General features: G+C 34.1%; 1 protein-coding gene and 1 pseudogene across 1 annotated transcript in view; both read right to left on the minus strand.

Annotated features, from left to right (window-relative positions):
• Positions 1-619: 619 nt before the first annotated feature.
• On the minus strand, positions 620-13,449 carry LOC148950626 (cytochrome P450 3A16-like; annotated as a pseudogene).
• A 762-nt stretch (positions 13,450-14,211) lies between these two features.
• Positions 14,212-25,216, minus strand: part of LOC148950627 (uncharacterized) — a 47,534-nt gene continuing 36,529 nt past the window's right edge. The window contains exons 6-8 of the mRNA XM_089091679.1: positions 23,249-23,408; positions 18,530-18,600; positions 14,212-14,434 (exon numbers count right to left, since the gene is read on the minus strand). Of these exons, the coding sequence (XP_088947805.1) occupies positions 14,375-14,434; positions 18,530-18,600; positions 23,249-23,408 (291 nt within the window). The 3' untranslated portion in view covers positions 14,212-14,374. The remainder of the gene's footprint in view (positions 14,435-18,529; positions 18,601-23,248; positions 23,409-25,216) is intronic.

Below are 25,216 nucleotides of genomic sequence, written 5' to 3' on the forward strand. Positions count from 1 at the left end.
GAATTTGAACATGAAGGTTGTTCGAAATTCCCCTTTGCAACTTTATGTCTTAGCTAATACTCATTTGACCTGTTTGCTCATAAAACTTTTATAATTCGCACAAAATTCGCCATAAGTGAATTCTATAGAACAAGGTGCAAAAAATGACTTATTATCGAATTCCAATATCTTTTGGTTATTTTTAGGAAATTTGATTTTTTTTTTCTTTGGCAATTCATGAAATAACCGGAGGCTTTGAGTGCTTTATATGTTTTCCCGTGCCATTTTGTTGTAAATCTTGCTTTACGATATGCGTATGATGAGTATATTTTTATTTCTCAAAAGAGCTTTCAGGCTGGTAAAACTGGATTGAAACTAAAAGTGGATCTGTACAGATTCTTGGGAATTAGTTTCCTAAGAGGAGATGAAGCTCATTAAAATATATCCGAGGGGGGGAGGGGTACTGGCCTAAACCCAATTCTCTTATTTACTTTGCATTTAGCTACGTGATTTCACAAGTTAACTAACAGTAAAAAAGATTACGGAAAATCGAATCTTTGAAAATAGAAATAAAATATTCAATTCAAAGCCCTACAATTTTGTATTTCTTTAATAAGACTTGGGAATATCAGCGAGTTACTTACCCCGCTAAGAAAAAAAGTAGCGATTGCGCGGCAACAATTTCCTGTACTTCTTCAGAATTCAGCTGACCCTTTTTTTCTGCTGCACTTACAGCTTCCAGTGACATTTCGATAAAGTCATTATAGGTTATATTCGAATATACCCTTTGTTTCACTAGCGTTTCTGAAATTGATATAAAAATTGCCACTGCTTCAATTTAACCATCTGTCCAAAGGTGTAACCACCTAACCAAGGCAGAAGAAAGGGGAGGATAGCCAATGGGCTGTTGGTGAGGTTTGGTCCAAAAAGATATGAGGCGTATTCAACAAACTTGTTACTATTTTCACCTTCTACCTTTATGTCAACCCCAAAACAGCAGAAAGCAATAACGTCCATTGTGTATATACCAAATTCATTCTTAGCCTCAAAAATACCATCGCCCTTTGCAATTCTTTCTTTGAGACTTGATATCAGACGACGAGAACATTCTTCCATGATGACGGACATACGCTTTATTTTACCAGAGCTAAAAGCAGGTGAAATAGCTGCTCAAATTGCCTTCCAATCTCTGTCAACTGCAATGTTTACAAATTTTCGGAATATTCTAGTCTTTACGCTGAAATTCCTTCTGTTGATGAAGTGATCAAAGTCTTTGACGAAAATATTTCTTATGATGTCAGGTTCTGCTATATTAATGACGGGCGTGGCTCCGTCAAAGGTTCCAAAATTTTTCTGTATTTCTGACAGAGTTGCTCATCGTATAATGGAAGAACTTTTTTCCAGATGTTCCAGGCGTTATCAACTATTGGGATTGGCTCTGGTCCAGGAATATTGGCTGCTTTGAACACGGAATAAGTGACTTGTTTCCACCTAAAAAACAAATATATTTTTACCAATACTGGCCAACACTACCATAAAGCCGTAACTATTAACCTACAATTCATTCGTATTATTCTTGAATCTATCCAGAAAATCAGTTCCGACGATATCAAAACAATTAGCATAGCAAATCGGCTAATCAATTTGGGAATGTAAGAGCAAACAACAGTTTCTTAGGGGGGGGGGGGGGAGCAAAAAAGGGAATGTAAACCGGATGGAGAATGTCCCGTTCCTTCGGTTATAAGTTACACAGTAAAGGTGTCCGCGGAAATTTTCCAGAGAAAGGGGACCGGACTGAAAATTTCTGCAGGAGCTCATAATTTTTTTTCAGGAATGGAATAAATCTACTTAAGAAAGCTGTAAAAGATAATACTATTCTACAAATATTTGCCTTTTCAGTAGGACACAGAGGGCAATATTTTCTCTTTCCCTCTACTTTTAGCATCCTTGATACTATCAAAATATTCTTAGTTCCTAAGTGGGGGTCGGGGGGGGGGGGGGGTACTGGGTTTGAAATCAGCATTGAAATCTGATTCTTTTGATGTATCTATTGGTATCGAAAACCCGTTTTCTAGAATTTCGGTTACCATTGAGCTGGGTCGCTCCTGACTTACAGTTTGTTACCACGAACTGTTTGAAATAGTTATAAATTGGTTTTAATGAAATGTGTCCAGTGTCCCCATTTATAGCGAAATTCCTGTTTATATATGTTTTTTTTTATCTCAACTACCTCTTTGAAAGATTGCGGTAGGCCATTTACAGTAGATATTAAAGTTGCCTCCTCAAAAAGGACAAGATGTGTAGGATTTTCGAAAATATGCTAGGCCAATGCGGAATCAAAGCTGTCATTTTTATTTTTCAATCTCAGGGACATATCTATTGAAGTTTTGTGTTCATGCATAGGTTCACCAAGTTGTTGATGGGTCCTACCAATGTAAAATTTCCCACATGAACACGGGACTCTGTAGGCACCACTACCCAGTATATGATCAGTTTTATTCTTTCCTGAGTTGAAAAAATGTTCAACTTTTTGTTCACTTTTGAAAGAAACAGAAAGCTTGTGTTTATTAAAAATTTTTCAATAAGTTTTGAAAATGTATGGTAGGGCGGTGAAAGTTTTTTTTCTCAATTGCCGGAACGATTGAATCAAGAGGGACGGGCTCCCTATTTTCTTGTTTTATCTTTTTTAATCGTCTATCTATGATATTTTCAATAAGGTTTATTGGATAGCCATTGTAGAATAAAATATCTTTGATATAATTTAATTCAGAATTTACATGATTAAGTGAACAGATTTCTAAACCTCTGTTGACTACAGAGATTATTACGGCTCTCTTAACAGAAGGAGGGTGATTTGACAAGAAGTGTAGATACCGATCATTATGGGTCGACTTTTGTTTGCATTGCAAGAGTACCCAGGAACTAATATATGAAGCCACTATAACCAGGAATGTTCCCCTGAGTAGTGGGGCCTTAATACCTTTAAATGCAGATATAGAAAGATTTTAAACGTATCCCTGTTTTAAATGTAAACATCGAAGGATTTTAAAGGCATCCCGGGATTATTTTGTGAATACTGATGAAAACTGATCCGCAATAAGAAAGATAAGGAAAAATAAAGGAATAATAGAGGGTAACTAGGATGTCAGGAGGATGTCAAATAATTCAGGGAAGAAACGCCTCCGGAAAACAACCGGTCCCTGTTTTAAATGCCCAGATGTTACGTCAATATTAACATTGGGAGACACGCCCGTGGATTCTGACAAGGCCCTGTTTCCAAGCGGGCAGCAGGTGGAACGTCAATGTTTACATTATGGGAAGAAAAACCCCTGGATTCTGACAAGGCCCTGTTTTAAATGGTCAGTTCTTATGTAATAGCGCATGACGCAATCTTGTGTGTTATATTTCTTCAGAACCCAAGGGCAATCCTCGATTGTAACTGAGCGTGGCACACACATGGGTGATACGTAATGACAGTGCAAACGTGGGTATTAAGAAATGACGGCATACACGTGGGTCTTACGTAATGACAGCGCACATAGGGGTGTCACGTAATATTTTTTTAAGATTTCATTTTCTTTTAACGCATTTTTCGTCGAGACATTCTATGTTTTTTTTTTGTTTTTCTTTCAGGGCCTTTTTTTCTTTCAAGGTGTTTTTTCTTTCATTATTACTTAATGTGGAATTTTTATAGATGACGCATTCTCACGTGAACCATTTCGTCAGAACCCGAGGGGGCACCACTTTTAACTGAGCACGGCACACACGTAGGGTGTTACATACTACTTTTTTGTGACTTTTTTCCCTTTCAATGCATTTTTTCTCATAGGATCATTATATTATAATGATTTTTGTCCTCATTAGGACTCAAAAGTTAATTTCAATCCAATGGAACTGTGCCCCAGACAGCTCGACCACATAGACAGCTCGTTACACAATACTTTTTTGAGACTTTATTTTCCTTTCACAATACAATACTTTTTTGAGACTTTATTATCTTAAAGGATCATTATATTCTAATGATTTTTGTCCTAATTAGGACTCGAAGGGTAAATTGAATCCATTGTAACTACGCCCTAGACAGCCCTACCAGAAGGGTATTTCTAATTTTCTGTTTCAAGGAACACATTCTAGAAAATAGCCAATTACACGGCAATAAGAATCCCTTTGTTCCAATCGATTAAATGATTTCCAACCTTTTCCACATAAGAGCACAAATGAACCCGGTCTTATTGACTCTTGCATTATTACATAAACCTGAAACTTTTCCGCACTAATGCGATCTAGAAAAGTCAAGTTACATGACAGATGTTAAGTTACATTGCTGTTTATTCAATTCAATTCAATCTTATTCGAAAAAAAAAACATAACACAGACATCAATAACAATAAAGCTCCTGGAAGATAACTTGTTAAGGACCAAAAGAAGAAAAAAAATAAAGTAACATTTAAAAAAAGATAGAAGAATAAAACATGGGTAATTAAAGCAAATCGGTTAATAATGGAAACATTAAATTATATTATCAAGTTTTGTTACATTTTTATACAACTTGCAGGAACTTGTGGCTAGTTCAACACTGGAGGGTATTTTATTCCATTGAATAATAGATTTGTAAATGGGAGATTGCTGGGCAGCACTAGAAACGCATTTAGGGATTTTAAAGGCTCTATTGGATGAACGGCGACAGTGGGCTTCCGAATTATTAATATTATAATAGGTTAGCAGTTGAGGTGGAACATTATTGTGGAAAGCAGAGTAAGCAAGCGATAAGTGTATTTTTTGTATGATTTGATCAAGTGGAGCTATGCCAAAATCTGAATACAAATCACAGGTTGGATATAGACGGGGAAGCCGAAAAACTGCTTTAATGGCACGGTTTTGGGCAAATTTGAGTTTTTTAGTGCAGGACCGTTTTTTATTTCCCCAAACTGATCCGCAATAAGAAAGGTAAGGAAAAATAAAGGAATAATAGAGGGTAACTAGGATGTCAGGAGGGAGAAAATAATTCACACGGTTAATCATAGCTACTTGTCTCAAAATTATTGCTGTGATGTAAGAAATATGATTAGAGAATGACAAGCATGAGTCAATAAATACACCAAGAAACTTGGCAACCTCCAATTGTGGGAGGGTGTTGGAGGAGTACCTGAGACCAAGAGCAGGTTGAATCACGTCTTTGTTGTAGGGGGAAATCAAGGAAATGAAGTGCTGACTGTCAAACAGAAAGGGAGACAGACGTGTGAAGATGATTCTCTCGAGCACTTTGGATATAACAGGAAGAATTGAGATTGGACGATAATTACCTATCTCAGTTGGATCGCACTTTTTAAGAACTGGAATAACAACGGTTGACTTTAGTAAATCAGGGAAAACTCCGTGGGTTAAAGAAAGGTTGGCAATATGCTTGATGGGCTCGTAAACAAAAGGAGATATTGGTCTTCAGGAGCTTATTACTTAATCCAAGACAGTCAGGTGTAAAACTATTAGGGAGAGAACCGATGATTTGAAGAACTTCATTGCTATCAGTTGGGCAGAAAAACATAGATCTAGCATTGAAGCAAGGGAGTAAAGCCTGTAAGGATGAGCAGGAGTCAGTATGAGGAACATTAGAAAAATTAATTATTAAATGCGTCAGGTGCATGTAAAGGGTCAATTAATCTAGCATTTGTGTCTTTAAGGCGAATAGGTATAGACTTTGATTTTCTATTTTTTGAGAGTATATCATTAATGGTGGACCAAATCTTTTTCAGGTTTCTTTTGCAATTGAGAATTTTTGTATAATAAATATTTTTCTGCGCTTCATGGATGAGTTTAGTGTATAAGTTTTTATAATACTTATAATTTGATAGGTCAATATCACTACTGGTCTTAAAGGCTAACTTATATAATTTGTTTTTACGATATGAGGAGACAATGAGGCTTTGTGACATCCAGGGGCATATAGGGATATTTTTCCAGTTAGGTTTACAAATAGGAAAAGTTTAATGTTTACGAATAAGAAAAAATGAGCTTATCATGGGCGCTCATGATAAGCTAACCTAACCTAACCTAACTTAAACATGGAGAAATGTTTCTATTTATTTATTAATATTTATTTATACCTAACCTAACCTAACTTAAACATGTATAAATGTTTCTATTTATTTATTAATATTTATTTATACTTAACCTAACCTAACCTATGGTTTTGGAGGTTAGATGAACTTAACTTAAACGTAGAGAAACCTAAGTTTGAAAGAAAACTTGTTAAAAACCTGTTAGTTCTAAGAGAAATTTGATAGTGTTAAGTAAAAGTTTATTAGTATTAAGAAAAAGTTGTTACTTCGATGCGAAGATTTGTTAGTGTTAGGGATAGTTTGCTACTTCTGACAGAAAATTGTTATCACAATTAAAAAAATTGTTACTTCTAAGAATAAATTTGGTATTTTTGGCAGAAAACTTGCTAGTTCGAACAGAAAACGTGATAATGCTGACGAAAAGTGTTATTTCTAAGAGAAATTTGAGTGTTTAAGTAAAAGTACGTTAGTATTAAAGAAAAGTTGATGATTCGAAGAGAAAAACTGTTAGTGTTAAGTAAACGTTTGGTAGTATTAAAGAAGAATGGTGTCACTTTGATGAGAAGATTTATTAGTGTTAAGCAAAACTTGCTACTTCTGACAGAAAAAGCTGTTATCAAAATCAGAAAATTGTTACTTCTAAGAAAAAAAGTATATTTGACAGAAAACTTGCTACTTCAATCAGAAAACGTGATATCACTGACGAAAATTGTTATTTCTAAGAGAAATTTGAGTTTTTAAGTAAAAGTATGTTATTATTAAAGAAAAGTTGATGATTCGAAGAGAAAATATGTTAGCGTTAAGTAAACGTTTGGTAGTATTAAAGAAGAAAGTTGTTACTTTGATGCGAAGATTTGTTAGTGTTAAGCAAAACTTGCTACTTCTGACAGAAAAAGTTGTAATCACAATCAAAAAATTGTTACTTCTAAGAAAAAATTTGGTGTCTTTGGTAGAAAACTTGCTAGTTCGAACCGAAAAAGTGTTATCACTGATGAGAAATATTATTTCTAAGAGAAAATTGTGTATGTTAAGTTAAACTTGCTACTTCTGCCAGAAAATTTGTTATCACAATCAAAAGATTGTTACTTCTAAGAAAAAAATTTGGTATCTTTGGTAGAAAAATTGCTAGTTCAAAAAGAAAACTTGATATTACTGATGAAACATGTTATTTCCAAGAGAAAATTGTGTGTGTTAATTAAATGTTTGGTAGTATTAAAGAAGAATTTTATTACTTTGATGAAAAGGTTTTTTAGTGTTAGGCAAATCTTGCTACTTCTGACAGACAAGTTGTCAAAAAATTGTTACTTCTAAGAAAAAATTGGGTATCTTTGGCAGAAAAATTGCTTGTTTAAACAGAAAACTTGATATCATTACCGAAAAAATTGTTGATTCTAAGAAAAAAAAGTATCTTTGATAGAGAACTTGCTACGTCAATCAGAAAACGTGTCTTCGCTGACAAAAAGTGTTATTTATAAGAAAAATTTGAGTGTTTAACTAAAAGTATGTTCGTACAATGGAAAATTTGAGGATTGAAAGAGAAAATCTTTTGGTCTTAAGAAAAAGGTGGATCTCATTAAGGAAACAATTTGTTACTTTGAAGAAAAAGTTTGTTAGTGTTAATCGAAACTTGCTACTTCTGACAGAAAAGTTGTTATCACAATCAAAGAAAAGTTACTTCTTTAAAAAAATTCGGTATATTTGACAGAAAACTTGCTAGTTCGAACAGAAAACGTGTTATCACTGACGAAAAATATTAGTTCTAAGAGAAATATGTGTGTGTTAAGTATGAGTATGTTAGTTTTCAGATAAAATATTGTTACTTTGATGAGAAAACTTTTTAGTGTTAAGCAAAACTTGCTTCTTCTGAAACAAAAATTGTTAGCACAATAAAAAATTGTTATTTCTAAGACAATAATTGGTATATTTGACCGAAAACTTGGTAGTTCGAAATGAAAACGTGTTATCACTGTCGAAAAATATTATTTCTAAGGGAAATTTGTGTGTGTTAAGTATGAGTATATTAGTATTAAAAAAGAAGGTTGATACTTTGATGTGAATGTTTGTTAGTTTTAAGCAAAACTTGCTAATTCTGACAGAAAAGTTGTTATCACAATCAAAAAATTGTTACTTCTATGAAATAATTCGGTGTCTTTGGTAGAAAACTTGCTAGTTCGAAATGAAAAAGTATTATCATCAATGAAAAATATTATTTCTAGGAGAAATTTTTGTGTGTTCAGTAAATGTTTGTTAGTTTTAAGATAAAATATTATTACTTTGATGAGAAAATTTTTTAGTATTAAGTAGTATTAATGAAGAATGTTGTTACATTGATGAGAAGGTTTGATAGTGTTAAGCAAAACTTCCTATTTCTTTCAGAAATGTTGTTATCACAATCAAAAAAAATTTACTTCTAAGAAAAAATTTGGTATCTTTGGTAGAAAACTTGCTAGTTCGAACAGAAAGCGTGATATCACTGATGAAAAATATTATTTCCAAGAAAAATTTGTGTGTGTTAAGTAAAAGTATGTTAGTTTTAAGGTAAAATATTGTTACTTTGATGAGAAGGTTTGTTAGTGCTAAGAAAAACTTGCTACTTGTAACAGAAAAGTTGTTATCACAATCAAAAAATTTTTATTTCTAAGAAAAAATTTGGTATCTTTGGTAGAAAACTTGCTAGTTCGAACAGAAAAAGTGTTATCACTGATGAAAATATTATTTCTAAGAGAAATTTGTGTGTGTTCAGTAAAAGTATGTTAGTTTTAAGATAAATATTGTTACTTTGATGAGAAGGTTTGTTAGTGTTAAGCAAAACGTGCTACTTGTGACAGAAAAGTTGTTATCCCAATCAAAAAATTGTTAAATCTAAGAAAAAATTTGGTATCTTTGGTAGAAAACTTGCTAGTTCGAACAGAAAAAGTGTTATCACTGATGAAAATATTATTTCTAAGAGACGTGAACCTTCTTTCATGCTGATTTTTTTCTCTTCGCGAAACTTAAACAATGATTTTCTCCCCGTTAAACTGATTTTGTTCGTGGAACTTGTTGCGTGCTGATTTTTTTATTCCTTAAACTTGTTGCATGTTTATTTTTTATCTTCGTGACACAAGTACATTGATTTTTTTCTACCCAGTGAAACTGATTTTGTTCGTGGCACTTATTGCATGCATATTTCTTTGTTCGTGATCCATGTTAAATGTCGATTTTTCTCATCGTGAAACTTCAATAATAACTTTCCTCATTGAGAAAACTGGTTTTGTTCATGGAACTTGTTGCACGCTTATTTATGTTCTTGGATCTTGTTGAGTGATGATCTTTTGTCCAGGAAACGTGTTGCAGTGTGATTTTGTTTATTCTCTTCTCGAAACTTGTGCATTGATTTTTTGATTGAAATATTATTTCCAAGAGAAATTTGTGTGTGTTCAGTAAAAGTATGTTAGTTTTAAGATAAAATATTGTTACTTTGATGAGAAGGTTTGTTAGTGTTAAGCAAAACGTGCTACTTGTGACAGAAAAGTTGTTATCCCAATCAAAAAATTGTTAAATCTAAGAAAAAATTTGGTATCTTTGGTAGAAAACTTGCTAGTTCGAACAGAAAAAGTGTTATCACTGATGAAAATATTATTTCTAAGAGACGTGAACCTTCTTTCATGCTGATTTTTTTTCTCTTCGCGAAACTTAAACAATGATTTTCTCCCCGTTAAACTGATTTTGTTCGTGGAACTTGTTGCGTGCTGATTTTTTTATTCCTTAAACTTGTTGCATGTTTATTTTTTATCTTCGTGACACAAGTACATTGATTTTTTTCTACCCAGTGAAACTGATTTTGTTCGTGGCACTTATTGCATGCATATTTCTTTGTTCGTGATCCATGTTAAATGTCGATTTTTCTCATCGTGAAACTTCCATAATAACGTTCCTCATTGAGAAAACTGGTTTTGTTCCTGGAACTTGTTGCACGCTTATTTATGTTCTTGGAACTTGTTGAGTGATGATCTTTTGTCCGGGAAAAGTGTTGCAGTGTGATTTTGTTTATTCTCTTCTCGAAACTTGTACATTGATTTTTCTCTTCGTGAAACTGATTTTATTAATGGAAGTTGTTGCTTGCGTGTTGTTTTTGGTTCGTGGAATTTGTTGCTTGCTGTTTTCTTATTCGTGAAACTTGTTGCAGGTTGATTTATTCTCTTAGTGAAACATGTATATTAATTTTTTTTTCTCCTCCTGAAACTAGTTTTGTTAATGGAACATACTTCCGGCATATTTTTTTTATATTGGATATTTTTTGTGTGTTGACTGTTTTTTTTGTACCTTAAACTTGTTGCATGTTGATTAATTTTCTCTTTGCGAAACTCGTACACTGATTTTTCTCCTCGTGAAACTGATTTTGTTCAAGGAACATGTTGCGTGCTGATTTTATTAATGGAACTTGTTACAAATATTTTTTTTTGGTTCGTCTAACTTGTTGCATGTTGACTTTTCTCATTGAGAAACTTGCACATTGTTTTCTCTCCTCTTGAAGCTGATTTTCTCCATGGAACTTGTTGCTTGCTGATTTTTATGTATGTGTAACTTGTTGCACACTGGTTTTTCTTCATGAACCTTGTTACAAGTTGATTTTAATCTTTGTGAAACCTATACATTGATTTTTATCCAAATGAAACTGGATTTTTTCATGGAACTTGTTGTATGTTAATTTTTTTTTTATTCGTGAAACTTATTGCATGTTGTTTTTTTCTTCGTAAATTTTGTACATTGATTTTTTTATTTTTTCCTCGTGAAAACAATTTGTAGATGGAACATGTTGAGTGCTGATTTTTAGTCATGTAAAAAAAAAAGTTGAAAAAAACTGTCCAAAAGAAAATGGTCACTACAAACATTATTTTTCTATTAGTAAAAGTCACGACTAACATTTCTATATGATTCTCATTTTGAGTTCGGAAAATATTAAATGTGATTTTTTTATGTAGTAAGTATGGTACATGTCATTCTAAGAGATGTAAAAAAAGTTGAAAAAATATATCATGTTAAAAAAAAATGGGGGGGGGGGGGGTTCGTAGGGAGGGGGGTTGGAGTGGGGTGGTTAGCAGGGGGTTCGGGGGGGGGGAGGGTAGGAGCGGGAGTTGGGGGTAAAAAGTTGGGGGGAGGGGGTCCTTGGGGTTGGGGACCTTACAACACTGTTCAAATGGTAGTTGTGTATTATACCGAGCACAGTTGAGAATCGCCCAAATAAAAAAAATATGGATCTCTGAATATGAGTTAACATTCCCTCAGATGATTTACCATTTTCATTTCTGACAACGCCTATAATCATACCATAATGAAGAATCATGTTTAACATTAGATATGTGAACGACCATGACTCTATCAGAAAACATGATATTTAAAATCAAAACCGCAGTTTCGTGAACAGCACGAATTTTCAATGTAGGCTGATTCTGATTACGACATGAAAAAAACAACAACCAAAGATATGAATTTTTAAGGCATGGTGATTTCTATCTGTACCTGTCTGCTCGGAACTGTTATAGCTTCATTGGCTACCTGCCCTCCTGAAACTGTTATAGGTACATTGGCTACCTGCCCGCTTGAATAGATTGACCTATCACTACTTATAATGCCCTACAGTTCCCGGGGTAAGGGCTGCAAGTTATGAACTTTGCCCATTATTTACATATAGTATTGGTTAATGGGAAGTATACGATTTCAGGAGGGATTTTTTTCTGGAGGGGGGGTTGGGGGAGGATCTTTCCATGGAGGGTATTTCTTTGGGGGAAGAGAAATTTCTATGAAGGGGGCCTCGGATTTCCCAGTATAAAAAAAATTCAACTGAAAGTAAGGAGCAACATAAAAACTTAAAACGAAAAGAAATTATTACGTATATGAGGAGGTTCGCCTCCTAGTCAATACCTCGCGCCTTACTTTAAAGTTTTTTTTTAGTACTTTCAAAAGAGCTATCTATTCTAATTGACCGGTCTTTGTGATACAGGGGTTTGTGATTCGAAAAAAAAACTTTAGCGTAAAGAGTGAGGTATTGACCAGGGGGGGGGGGCGAACCCCCTAATATACGTAATAAAAGTATATGAATATAGATGTTCTACGCGTAAGGTAATTTGTAAGTTACGTCGGGACAAAATTTCAAGAAAGTCATTTAGCCAAAAAAAAAAAATCAATGCGCAAGTTTCCTTTTAATTATTTATGTACAGTGAGCCAAAACCAAAGCCACATTAATTCGAAAACGTTCAAAAATTAAATAAAAAAAAGTGTTTTTAACTGAAAGTAAGGAAATAATTCCGTATATGAAAGGGGCTGTCCCCTCCTCAACGCCTCACTGTTTACGCTAAAATTTTTTTGTTTTAAATAATAAAGCTGCGTGGCAGAGTCAAACTTTAGCGTAAAGAGCGAGGCGTTGAGGAGGGAACAGCCCCTTTCATATACGGAATTATTTCCTTACTTTCAGTTAAAAACACTTTTTTTTATTTAATTTTTGAACGTTTTCGAATTAATGTAGCTTTGATTTTGGCTCACCGTGCATGAATAATTAAAACGAAATTTGCATATTAATTTTATTTTTTTGGCTAAATGGCTTTCTCGAAATTTTGTTCTGACTTAACTTACGAATTAAATTAATTAACGAACTTATATATTCATATGTTTTTATTACTTATATTAGGGTGTTCGCCCCCCCCCCCTGGTCAATACCTCACTCTTTACGCTAAAGTTTTTTTTTCGAATCACAAACCCCTGTATCACAAAGGCCGGTTAATTAGAATAGATAGCTCTTTTGAAAGTACTAAAAAAAAACTTTAACGTAAGGCGCGAGGTATTGACTAGGAGGCGAACCCCCTCATATACGTAATGATTTCTGTTCGTTTTAAGTTTTTATGTTTGTATGTTTTTATGTTTTAATGCACTTTTTTTACTGTTAACAAGGCTTTAAATAAATCTATAAAGCTTTTCTTCTGGTCCAAAAGCCCATAGGAGACGCAAAACCTCTACTTCTAGAGGTTTTGCGAGTTGAGGGCCCAAGAATAGGTTTGAAAATAAAAGTTAAGAAGACCAAGACCCTAGGGCTAGGAATAAGTGAAGATGAGAAGATGATGTTGGGTAACGAGAAGATCGAAAAAGTGGTCAGCTTCACCTACCTAGGTAGTATTATTAGTAAAGACGGTGGGTGCAGTGAAGATGTTAAAAGTGGAATAGCCAAGGCCCAGGGTGTTTTTCTCATTTGAAAAAACTTTGAGAGAATAGAAATATAAGTTTGCGAAATAAAATTACAATATTGCAAGCTACAGTGATGATAGTTGTAAAGTATGGTTCTGAAGTGTGGGTGCTACAAAAAACAGAGGAAGATTTGATTGATGTTCTCCAGCGAAATTGCTTACTGATTGTTTTTGGGTACCCGATTGACTGACCGCATTTCCAAGATTAGACTGTACGAAAAGTTTAGTTCAACCCAGCTTTCTAGGGCTATAATGAGAGAAAGATTGAGATGGCTGGGCAACGTTCTGCAGATGAAGGACGACAAATTGCCGAAGACTGTCCTTTTCGGCCAACCGTCTAGGGCTAAACGGAGAGCGGATAGTCCCCGGTATAGGGTGGGAGGATGTCGTAAGGAAAGAGTTAAGGGAAACGGGAACTTCCTGGGAGGGTGTAAGGAGGGAGGTTTTTAATAGACTGGGATGGAGGATCACCGTACGTAGCTGTGTTGGCTTCAGGCGGCTTGGTAATACAGTGAGTTGCTATTAGTAGTAGTAGTATTTCAACTGCAACCTGTTTATTCTATGGATTCCTAATTTTGACCCTACCCTTCCAAGATTGACCCAAAGAATTCCCTCCAGCGAAAAGATTAGGCTATGCAAGCCTAAAGCAAACTTGTTGCAGTATTGATCCTCATCTATACAAAAAATCTTCGAATCCTCCAACCCACCCCCCCCCCCCTCGCTGTCAGTGAGGATCAGAACTGTGTATCCATATGATGAAAATGTAAGTACATTTGATCAATTGGAAGCGCGTTGACATAGCAATATAAATCTTATAAATAGTCCTAAAATATCACAAAATCTTTCAAAACAACTACAGTTAACAAGATTTAAATGATTTCCTGCACGCCCTGTATTTCCTAGCTTTTTCAGAAATATCCTCAAAAATACCAGTATTTACTACAAAAAAAACTTCCATTATGTTAAATCATCTGGCTTTATTTTTCAAATACTGGTAATTATCAAATTTTACACTCGTTTCTATAAAAAAAATCGAACAATACAGCCTTATTCAAAATTTAACAAACATACATTATTAAAACAAACTGATACAATTTAAACTTTATCAAAATGGCCAGATCCTTATCTTCCAAGCCTTGAAAATACACTTTTTCTCTGCCCAGTCTCAAAACATGACGACTTCTAAAATGAAAGTAAAACAAAAATAAGAAAAGGCAGAAAGTCACTCAGAATTATGATATAGAAAGCACTATAAAGAAAGGTTACTTTAATATACACCAGAAGTGCATATTAAATTTATACACTTTAATATACACTTTTATTTAGATCGAATACTATTAAGCAAATGTTTGTACTACAAAATTAAAATGTAGATGGAAGGAAAGAAACAAAATAAAAAGCAAAAGACTAAAAATAATTTGGTTTAGAGAAAAAGACTTTTTGTTTCAGGGGTGCAAAAAAAAGAAAACAAAAAGAAACCCGTCTATTACTTAAATTCTGTGTCCAATAAGCCATTTTGAAAACTATGCGAAGAAGCACTGATCTCCCAAGAACATGGAAATGAGTTAAGTGGAGATGAGTTAATTATTCAAGGTATGGTATAATATGTTCATTTAACTTTAACAACAATTTACATACAAAAATCGATATGATTCACCCGAAACCAAACAATTGACGTGGGGTGAATCAGGTAGAAAAACATATGCATATAACATCATTTAAATTCACTGTAATAACACAGAAAAAAAATATAAAATAATAATAATACTACAGGGGTAGTAACTACATGCCATGTCCATACTGTGGGGTCACATTCACCAACCAACAAACAATACAACTTAATTTAAATCAAATCAAATCTCCTCCAAAGCAAACAAAATTAAAATTCATATTTAGTTAATAATTTTTCTTTAAAATCACTAAAAGTTTCCGTCTTCTTCATTTCATTTTCCAAATTATTCCATAATTTTATACCCTACATAATAAAAAACAGTGGACCTGGCAAACACTACAGATGGAGTAAACACTACGGTAGGAATGATAATAATCATTCCTACCCCCTAGTATTGTGGTTATGTACATTCTATCAGCGGTAAAATAAAATATTAAAACAATCCGGCAGCAGCTTCATACCATATTTATAAATAAACATTAATACATAAAAATGATGAAGACATGCCCCCAGGAATATATTGACATTATTTATTCTTAGTTATACCTCTGTAAATGATCTAATTGGTTAAATTTTGATGGCCTGTAGTACAAATTATGTTGGGCAGGCCGTTGCCAGCGGCGTTCACAGGCGTGTCTAGCTAGAATCCCATTTCTAGACACGTGTCTGACCAGAAATCAATGACTAGACAACTACCGTTCACAAGCGAAATCTGGTGCTTGGCTAGAGAAGTTACAGCTAAGCATCTAATTCTAGACTCTAGAACTCAAATTCTATTATTTTCGATTGCAGCCAATCAGAATGTTTCAAGTTCCACTATTTTCATCATCTATGTTTATATTTTTAAACTGAATTTTAATTTTTGTTTTCTCATTATTTTTTTTTCGTTTTAGGCAAATATGCAACACCAGACATAATAGTGAAACACACTAAGACAATTTTTCGTCTTGTCTCCTCCATTATCTTGTGACAGTAAAAACAGGGATTATAATTTTGAAAGTTTAGCCCGCATAAGCTCTCTTGATTGGCTAGAAATGACGACTGTAATCCATTTGAAACTAATTTGTAGTTTAAGCTAAGCACTGAATTCTTCTTGAGAACGGTAGATGTCTAGATATTGATTTCTGGTCAGACACGTGTCTAGACATGAGATTCTAGCTAGACGTGAATGTGAACGCCACTTAAGCTGCCTTTAACAATATATGTGAGTAACAGTTTCCTTAATAATTCTATCTTAGGTCATTTCATATCTGAAAACTGCAATTTCTATGATTTTTCTTTTGGTTATTTCAAAACCAATAAGTTTTTAGAGAAGTGCCATGCTTGCCAGTGTTGCCATGTTAAACCGTGAAATGAAATATTAAGTTGTAAAATTTAACAAAACTTTTGGTCTGTAAAAAAAATAGAACATAGACAATCTACTTCCAACTACTGTAACAATAACTAGTTTCCTCAGGTTTGCCGCGCTTTTGTGTCAAACATTTAGGCGAAATCGGAAGTGGGAAAAACTGACTTTTAAACAAACAAAAACCAATTTTTCAATGTATACAAAATCACGATTTAGGTGAGGGGAGGCATTTTCTTTCCTCTTCATTTTTGGGGGACGCAAGTAATTCCAGAGTGGAAGTCTTTCAATTTTTCTAGTTAAATCTTATTTCATAAAGAAAGTCGTCATATTTTGATCACTGCCTTTGGAAAAAACAGCGTCACCGTATTTTTATATTTCTGTTATTTATATTGCATACTTTTATATTTTAGAGTCAACAAAGCAGGCGTCCAAACCAGATAAATTACTCCTATATAAGGTTTGAAAATATCTTTTATATTTCATTGCACCTCGTTAAGCTAAAACACTCATCGTTCTTTAAAGGAATACAAAAACTAAACTAAATACAATTTTTTTTTGCAATTGAGCTGAAAAGTATGAAAGTGAAGTATATATAGCTTCATTAATATTTGCTGGGCTTCACTTGGCGAAATCCCTCATTCTCTTTCTCGACGACAAACACAAAAATATCACAAGGAGTTTGAAGAAGAAAGAAATTAATTTTTTTTCAATTTGTAAATAGAGCACATTTAGACATGCTATAACTACAGAGGCAACTATCTAGCATGAAAAGTGAAAAGGACAGAAAAAATGATTTTAGTAATGTACTATTTTAGGATGAAGAGTAAGCAACACTAATCGCAGTGGCGATCTAGGGGGGTAGTTTAAAGTAGTGTAATTTACTTAATTAACTAAAGTTAGCGTTAATTAAACTTGCTACAAACGCAAGTTTATCGGAACAACCTATTTTGCCCCCCCCTAGAAAAATCCTGGATCCGCCCCTGAAAAAACGTGATGCTAGTTTCATGTTTTAATACTGCTTTCTATTTTAATTGAAATAGCATGTTTTTCTATTAGACTTTTTTTTCTAATGACTGAAAAAAATAGGACGTTCAAGCGGACAAGTCGACGCAGGCGCTGATAGGAAATCGATAAGCAACAAGTGATAAGAAATACACCAAAAAAAATCAGAAAACAAGTGCTTATACCTTAAGCATAATACTATTAGATAGTGTTATAGACTTATTAATTGCAAAACACTAAAGGAAAAAAGAAATTATCAACAACTTTAACTCTTAACTGAAGCATAACTTTACACAAAACTTTAATTTGAAACATTATAAGTGTTCTAACACGTAATTGTAACCTACACAATGTTTCGAAACTAGATATGGTTATTTCATACGTTGTTTACGTTGTACGTGGTATACATTGTGCTGTATGCAAGAACAAAGTCCAAAAAATCTTTACAGTTCAGGCTTTCCAAAAAGGCAATAAGTAAATAGAAAAAGTGAAGAGGAGAGACCCTTCCTCTACATTATGAGCTTTTGTATCTATAGGCAAATTAATTTTGAAAAAAAAATGTAGTTTGCCAATTCATACTTTAGCCATTACTTCTATTTCTAACTCTGTTTTAAGTGTTACACATTTTAAAGGTTCTAATTACTTCTATTTCAAAGCTGTTTATTAAGTGTTTAATAAGTATGCTTCTTATATATTTAAGGCACTTATGTTACCTACCAACAATTCGAACCAGTAAATATATATTATATTACTATTAGTATATGTACTATATTTATTACATTATATTAAACATCATTAATATGTTATTTTATATATATATTATTAATAAATTCATGTTATATTCTATATTATTAAGTCAGGGAGGCTTTTACAATAGAACTTTCCAAACTTAGTTCAAGAATAAACCATGAAGCCAAGAACCAGTGGCGGATTCAGGGGGCGCCCCCTCCCTAACGAGGTTTAAAGTAGTGTAATTTACTTAATTAACCCAAGTTTGCGTTAATTAAACTTGCTCCTAACGCAAGTTTATCGGATCAACATATTTTGCCCCCCCCCCTTAAAAAAATCCTGGATCCGCCCCTGCCAACGACACAATCTAGTTTTTTTTCTCTCCTTAGATTACAGCATAAAGGGTAACTATTGCCCCTGCTTTACGGAAAATCGAGGAAAATATTAATAATGCACAAGTTTCTACGGTAAAAAAAAACAGATAAAAGTACATAGAGGATAAAAATAAATGGATAAAACTACTTACAGAACCTAAATCTAGCTTATGACTCATTGAACCAATTCTATTTTTGGCTGATATTTCCTTCTGGTCAGAAACTAGAAAAAAAAAGATCTATGTAATACATATAAAGAAGATATAGGAAACTTCTTATACCAACGCAAAAATAGCTGTCTTGAGCACCATTTACGGTTCGTAGAATTAATTAATAGGGGTTAATTGATTAAGCAACTAATTATCATCTAGAAACTATGGAAATCGCTTCCTGTGTTATATCCCAAAAAGAGAAAGAAAAATCGGTGTGAGATGAAATACAGCAGAATTTGTGCGAAGACTACAGTGAAGTTACCAGAAAGAAAACCCGGCGGCTACTAAGAGGTGATGATGTCATAACGTGTCTCAGGGGGAGATAATAGATGATACTTTTCCTTGAAACAGACTTTCTTGAGCTGTCATACGTTTTGAAATAAATTTAAAGCACCACAAAATATCGAGGAAATCCATACATTTAAGTTTCCTTAACCACAAACAGAAAAACAATGCTGCACTTATGAAAAACTGATATTTTTGCTGGCGTCCAGCATAAACACCTGATACGTTTTGAAATAAATTTAAACCACTACAAAATATCGAGGAAACCCATAGGTTAAGGTTTCCTTATCCACAAACAGAAAAACAATTTTTACAAAATACAAATGCTGCATTAATGAGAAATTGATATTTTTGCTGGCGCGCAGCATAAGATACTAGCCAGTTTCATCAACTCTGATCCAGTAATAACTAACGAAAAAATATAAAAATACAGATTTCCATAACACCCATACCACAAACCACAACCTCCTACAAGTAACATTAAAAACAGCCTTCTTCCGCCTCCCTCCGCAGAAAAATCAAATCACCAGTCAATTAATAAACACATATATCTTTCGAGACTTAGAATCCATCAAATTTTCAGCCTACGGCAAAGTTTTGAAGAAAGAAAAACACAACATGCCACCGATAAGTAGTTTCTGTTCTTTGTCTGACCATGGAGCTTCCGAACCAATATCATAGAAACCTGAGTATAGAACACCAAAAAAAAGGACTAGACCAAACTTTAACATTTGAGGACAGGAAAACACTAAAAAAAAAGGTCTAGGCCAAATTTAAACATTTGAGGACAGGACAACAGGAAACAGGACAGGAAAACACCAATTAAAAGGACTAGACCAAATTTAAACATTTGAGGACAGGAAAACGTACTAATGATCGAGAAACACACTACAGAGAGCTCCCAATAATCCCAAGCCAAAATTGACAGAAAAAAAATAATTTTTATCTACTTTTTATTTGGTTCCCATGTTTGATTCTAGTAACTTTGATGTGTTTTTTTTTTTAAACCTTCGCTTCGTTAGGTCTTATATTCAGGTCATATTTATTTGTTTATCAATAGAAAATGTAACTATACATAAATACTACGTGTTCGTGTATTTCGCCACCAATATTATACCGGTGGGCCACGATGCCACCAGTGTTATAGTGGTAAGCTACAATGCCACCAGTATTGGCGTGGTAATGTACGGGTGTCACCACTTATTGGAGGGGAAAGCCCCGGCCCCAAATTATGTGATACCCGCATCTACCACACCGGTTCTGCAAATATCGGGTTTGGTACTATTTACAGTATGCCCTGTCCCAGGGTATGATAACGCGATCGAGGGGTCAAATGGCCACTTTCTAAGGCCAACTGTACCCGCCTTGGGTTACCACTAGAAAATCTTTAACTCTCTCCTTGGAGGTAACAAACCCCCCTGTCAATATAATAATGACGGTATCTCATAACTCTATTCGTACCCTGTCTGGGCTCCAGGAAAACTAGTACACACTTTGTAGAAAATACCTTACTTGTATTCTTCCAACGGTCACTTATAATAAAAAAAAAAAATGTTTCCCCGAACGGGGTCTAAATGCAGATTTATTCAAAAATAATATTCTTTACAGCAACTGTTCATAGGGGTGGACCTTCGCTTGGCCCAGCCAATCCTCTCAATCCCTATTCAAAACCAATTCTAGTTTCTTAGCTAAAGTTATTCAATAACTCAAACCAGGAAGTCCAAAATAGAATTTAGTTCAAAGCTTACTTCTTGCAAACAACTATAGCTTAGCAACGAGACTTTTAAATTGGCATTGAAAATAATACTATAGGCAAATCTAAGCAAATGTAATTACTGAACAAAACCAGGTCATTTATCTGAAAAGAAAAGACACAAAGGGGTGGAACCCCAACACTACGCAATTGTTCTAAATATGCAATAAAAACTATAATGAATCAACAAAAAACAAGAAAAAAAGAACAGTAGCCTAATAATATTGCCTTTGGTATTTGAAATAGTAGTTCAACCATCTTCAGTATGTCCAACATTCGGGCATTTCTATTGTTTATCATGAGACAATAGAGTCTGTACATCAAAACTTTTGGCGTAGAAATCATCTATCTTCAAGTTAATACTCTCCTTTTCCAAATACTAATAACATTTAACAAAAGTCGAAAACAAGCAAAAACAGGTTTGACAAAAAGGACCCTTTAGCAAAAGCGTGTCCAATTTACGGCCAAAATAAGCGTGAAACGGCTTTACCTCAGAAGCTTCAAATATATCCTTTGGACATAATAAATATGCAGGTGGCAGACCTGGTTCCACCACTCAGTTAATATTGCTCCTACTACTGATAACTCACCGCCAAACCAGACCATCCGAAACCACTGCAGCTATGAACGCTCCTTATCCACCCCACTCTGTTCACATCTTCATTCTTTACTTCCTCTTATGAAGTTCCAAATTTTATTTAATCCTTTCATATGATCTCTTCCCAGCACATTTGAGTATGTCCTGCCTTTCGTTTTGGCTGGAATCCCAAAAAGCAAGAAATTTGGAAACCTGTCACCCATCAGCTACAAAAAGTGACATCCTTTTCCTACTCTTCGTATCTAAGAGCCAAAGACTCCATATAACTAAATCTTTAGACTCCGTATAGCTTCGTATCAGAGACTCCGTATAGCTAAATCCGTATAATTATATCTAAGAGCCAAAGACTCCGCCTAAATAAATCTTTAGACTCCGTATAGCTCCGTATGAAAGACTCCGTTTAGCTAAATCCGTATAACTATATCCAAGAGCCAAAGACTCCGTATAGCTAAATCTTTAGACTGCGTATAGCTCCGTATCAAAGACTCCGCATAGCTAAATCTTTTAAAAAGAGTCATACAATCCAGAAACGAAACAAATTTGCAACATTACTGTCAGTGTATCTCCAATACTCGAATAATGTCTCACAACACCAAGGCGTTTGGCATTCACTTGTCTGTGTGAAAAATCATAAGTTTTTGCAACCGAATATTCCTGAGGTTATTACCGGAGTTTCTTCTAGAATGTTATGTTAAAACTCCTTAGATTTAAAATATGCACAAAAAGAAGATTTCTTTTCCTTTGCAAATCATATAATTTGGAGCTGGATTGTTGTATAATGTTTTGTTTCAGCGCGCCAAGATTATTAACTTGCTAAGCTATATTTCCTGCCCCCTGTGTTTCAGAAACAAAAATAACACCATATTTTTTAATTTAAATTTTTTACTTCGTGTTTTAATATTCTTTTTGATCAATGAAAGAAATTACGTTTATGATATTCTAAAACTTTTATTAGCCTTACATTGATTCGAATTCAGAAACTCCTTAACCTTTGATTATTTCACAAGGACTGGGAATCTTTTGTCAACAAAAAATTAAGACAACTTACAGTTTTTTGTCTTTTGGTCTCATTCATCTTGCTTTTCACTAAAACTTAGAACTAAGCAAAATCTGGTTCTAAGGATACTTGAAGCGACATTTCAAACAGTTCAAATATGGCTCAATAGTTACAGAATTCTAAAAAACGGAATTTTGATATCAATAGATACATCAAACAATTGGCTCATTACGCTAATTTGAAATATAAAAGATTCATTCATTTAGTCATACCCATCAAAAGCTACGAGCCTGAAAAAATTTGCCAGATTTTCGAAAAAAGGGGGAAACAACCCCTAAAAATCAATCTTAATGAAACACCATTAGATTCAGCGTATCAGAAAATCCTACTAAAGAAGTTCCAAGCCCCTGTCTTTTTTTGTTATTCCCAGGTTAGGGGTGACCACATCGAACTAACAGTCCCAGAATATTGGGAAAGGGCACATTCGAACGGGAATTAACACTTCTAGTGCCCTTTTTAAGTGGCCAAAAAGATTGGAGAGCAACAAGCCCCCTTTTCCCCAAAGTCGTCCCATCAATTCTGTTCAGCATAGTTGTAAGGTCCAGTAATTCTACAGATGATTAAAATAAGACAAAAATATATATTAACAGGCCTAAGAAACTATCTACAGCCCCATATACAACGAAATATGTCAATACCAAGCCTTAGTTTTTTTCAACAGAATTTCTCGTACAAATTTTCAGCCAATCAGAAAATAATATTAAAATCTTATTGGCTTAAATTACCGATAGCTAGATCTTTTTAGTAGAATCTTATTGTGAACAGGCCTTATGAAATTCAATAGATCTATTTATTATTTAAAAGTAAAATACGATGTCAGTACCTGATACTCTATTTCGAAGATCTTTTATTTCAACACATAGACGATGAAGATAACAAAGTCGATTCAGTCCAAAGAGCTCTTTTTTAATATTTTACTGCATATAAAAAAGAAGTCACTAACTAAATTAAGCAAGGTTTGCTTACCCATTTTAGATTGTGAAACAACTCGTGAGTGGCCAGTTGAGGGATTCTTTTCTATGACAAGATTAGGAAGACGAGACACTTTTCGAGGAAGTTCGTCTAACGTCACGGAACAAATCCTAGACTTTTGCTCTACATCTCCAAGACGACCAAACACAGAATCCTTAAGAAATCAAAATAAATACATCTTCCAGGAGTTGAACTTGTTGGCTGTAAGCCTTTGCAAAGGTTACAAAAATTTTCAAAAACGTAGTTTTAAGCAGTAAGTTTTGGGCAGTGTTTTGAGCCAATCTCAAGAGGAGAATCATCAACCCTGTGCAGGTATGTGCTGTTATGCACGGGAGATTTCGGTATTTATTTATCTTTTTTGTAGCTATTTGCTGAACAACTTGCTTGTTTCTCTGTTAAAAACGGCAATTAATACTCGGGATGTAAAAATACCCTAGTTTTATACTACCTGAAACATAGAAATTTTACCCTGGTTTGATAAAAAAACTAATTACGAAAAAATTCGATTCCACTCAAAAATTCCTTTTATCAAACAGTTCGTGGTAACGAACTGTAAGTAAGGAGCGACCCGGCTCAATGGTAACCGAAAGTCTAAAAAACGGAATTTTGATACCAATACATACATCAAAAGAATCAGATTTTAATTGTGATTTCAAATATATAAGTTTCATCAAGTTTAATCTTACCCATCAAAAGTTACGCGCCTGAGAAAATTTGGCTTATTTTCGAAAAAAGGGGAAAAACCACCTAGAAGTTATAGAACCTTAATGAAAATCACACCATCATATTTAGCGTATCAGAGAACCCTGCTGTAGAGGTTTCAAGCTCCTATCTACAAAAATATGGAATTTTCCATTTTTTGCCAGAAGAAAGATCACGGATGCGTGTTTATTTGTTTTTTTTCCCAGGGGTAACCGTGTTTACCCAGTGGTCCTATAATATCGTAGGAGAGCTCATTGGAACGGAAATTCAAAGCTTTTGCGTTCTTTCAAAGCGACCAAAAAAAATGGAGGGCAACTAGGTCCCCTTCCATGTTAATTTTTCCCAAAGTCACTCGATCAAAATTTTGAGATAGCCATTTTGTTCAAAATAGTCGAAAATTTAATAAATATGTCTTTTAGGATGACTTAATCCCCCACAGTTCCCCGGGGTAGGGCTGCAAGTTATGAACTTTGCCCATTGCTTACATATTGTTTTGGTTATTGGGAAGTATACAGACATTTTCAGGAAGGATTTTTTTCTGGTGGGGGGGGGGGCTGGAGGAGGCAATTACTCGGGAGAATCTTTCCGTGGAGGATGTTTCTTTGGGGTAAGGGACATTTTTATTACGGGGGCACCGGATTTCCAAGCATTATTTAAAAAACGATCAGAAATTAAATTTAAAAAAAAAACAAGTTTTTTCAACTGAAAGTAAGAAGCAACATTAGAACTTAAAACGAACAGAAATTATTACGTATATGAGGGGGGTCTGCCCCAAGTCAATACCTCGCTCTTCACGCTACAGTTTTTTCTAGTGCTTTCAAAAGAGCTATTTATTCTAATTAAACGGCCTTTGTGATTCAGGGGTTTGTGAATTAAACAAGATTTTAACTTTTAACGTAAAGAGCGTAGTATTGACTAAGGGGAGAAGCCCCTCATATACATAATATCATATACGTAATAAAAAAAACAATAAAAAAAACAAGTGATACGGCACAATAGTAATCGAAACTTTTAAAACCGGAATTTTGATGTCAATAAATTGTATCAAAATAATGGGCTTATAATGCCGATTCTAAATATATAAATTTTATTAAGTTTAGTGTTACTCATCAAAGGCTACGAGCCTGAGAAAATTTACCGGGCTTTCTAAAGAGGAAAGAAACATCCCCTACAAGTGAAAGAATTTAATGAAAATCACACCGTCAGATTCAACGTATCAGAAAACCCTATTACATAGGTTTCAAGCTCATATCTGCAAAA

Source organism: Artemia sp. Qi Xiang Cuo, chromosome 7 (assembly GCF_049724085.1).
Source record: "Artemia sp. Qi Xiang Cuo chromosome 7, ASM4972408v1, whole genome shotgun sequence".
NCBI lineage: Eukaryota > Metazoa > Arthropoda > Branchiopoda > Anostraca > Artemiidae > Artemia > Artemia sp. Qi Xiang Cuo.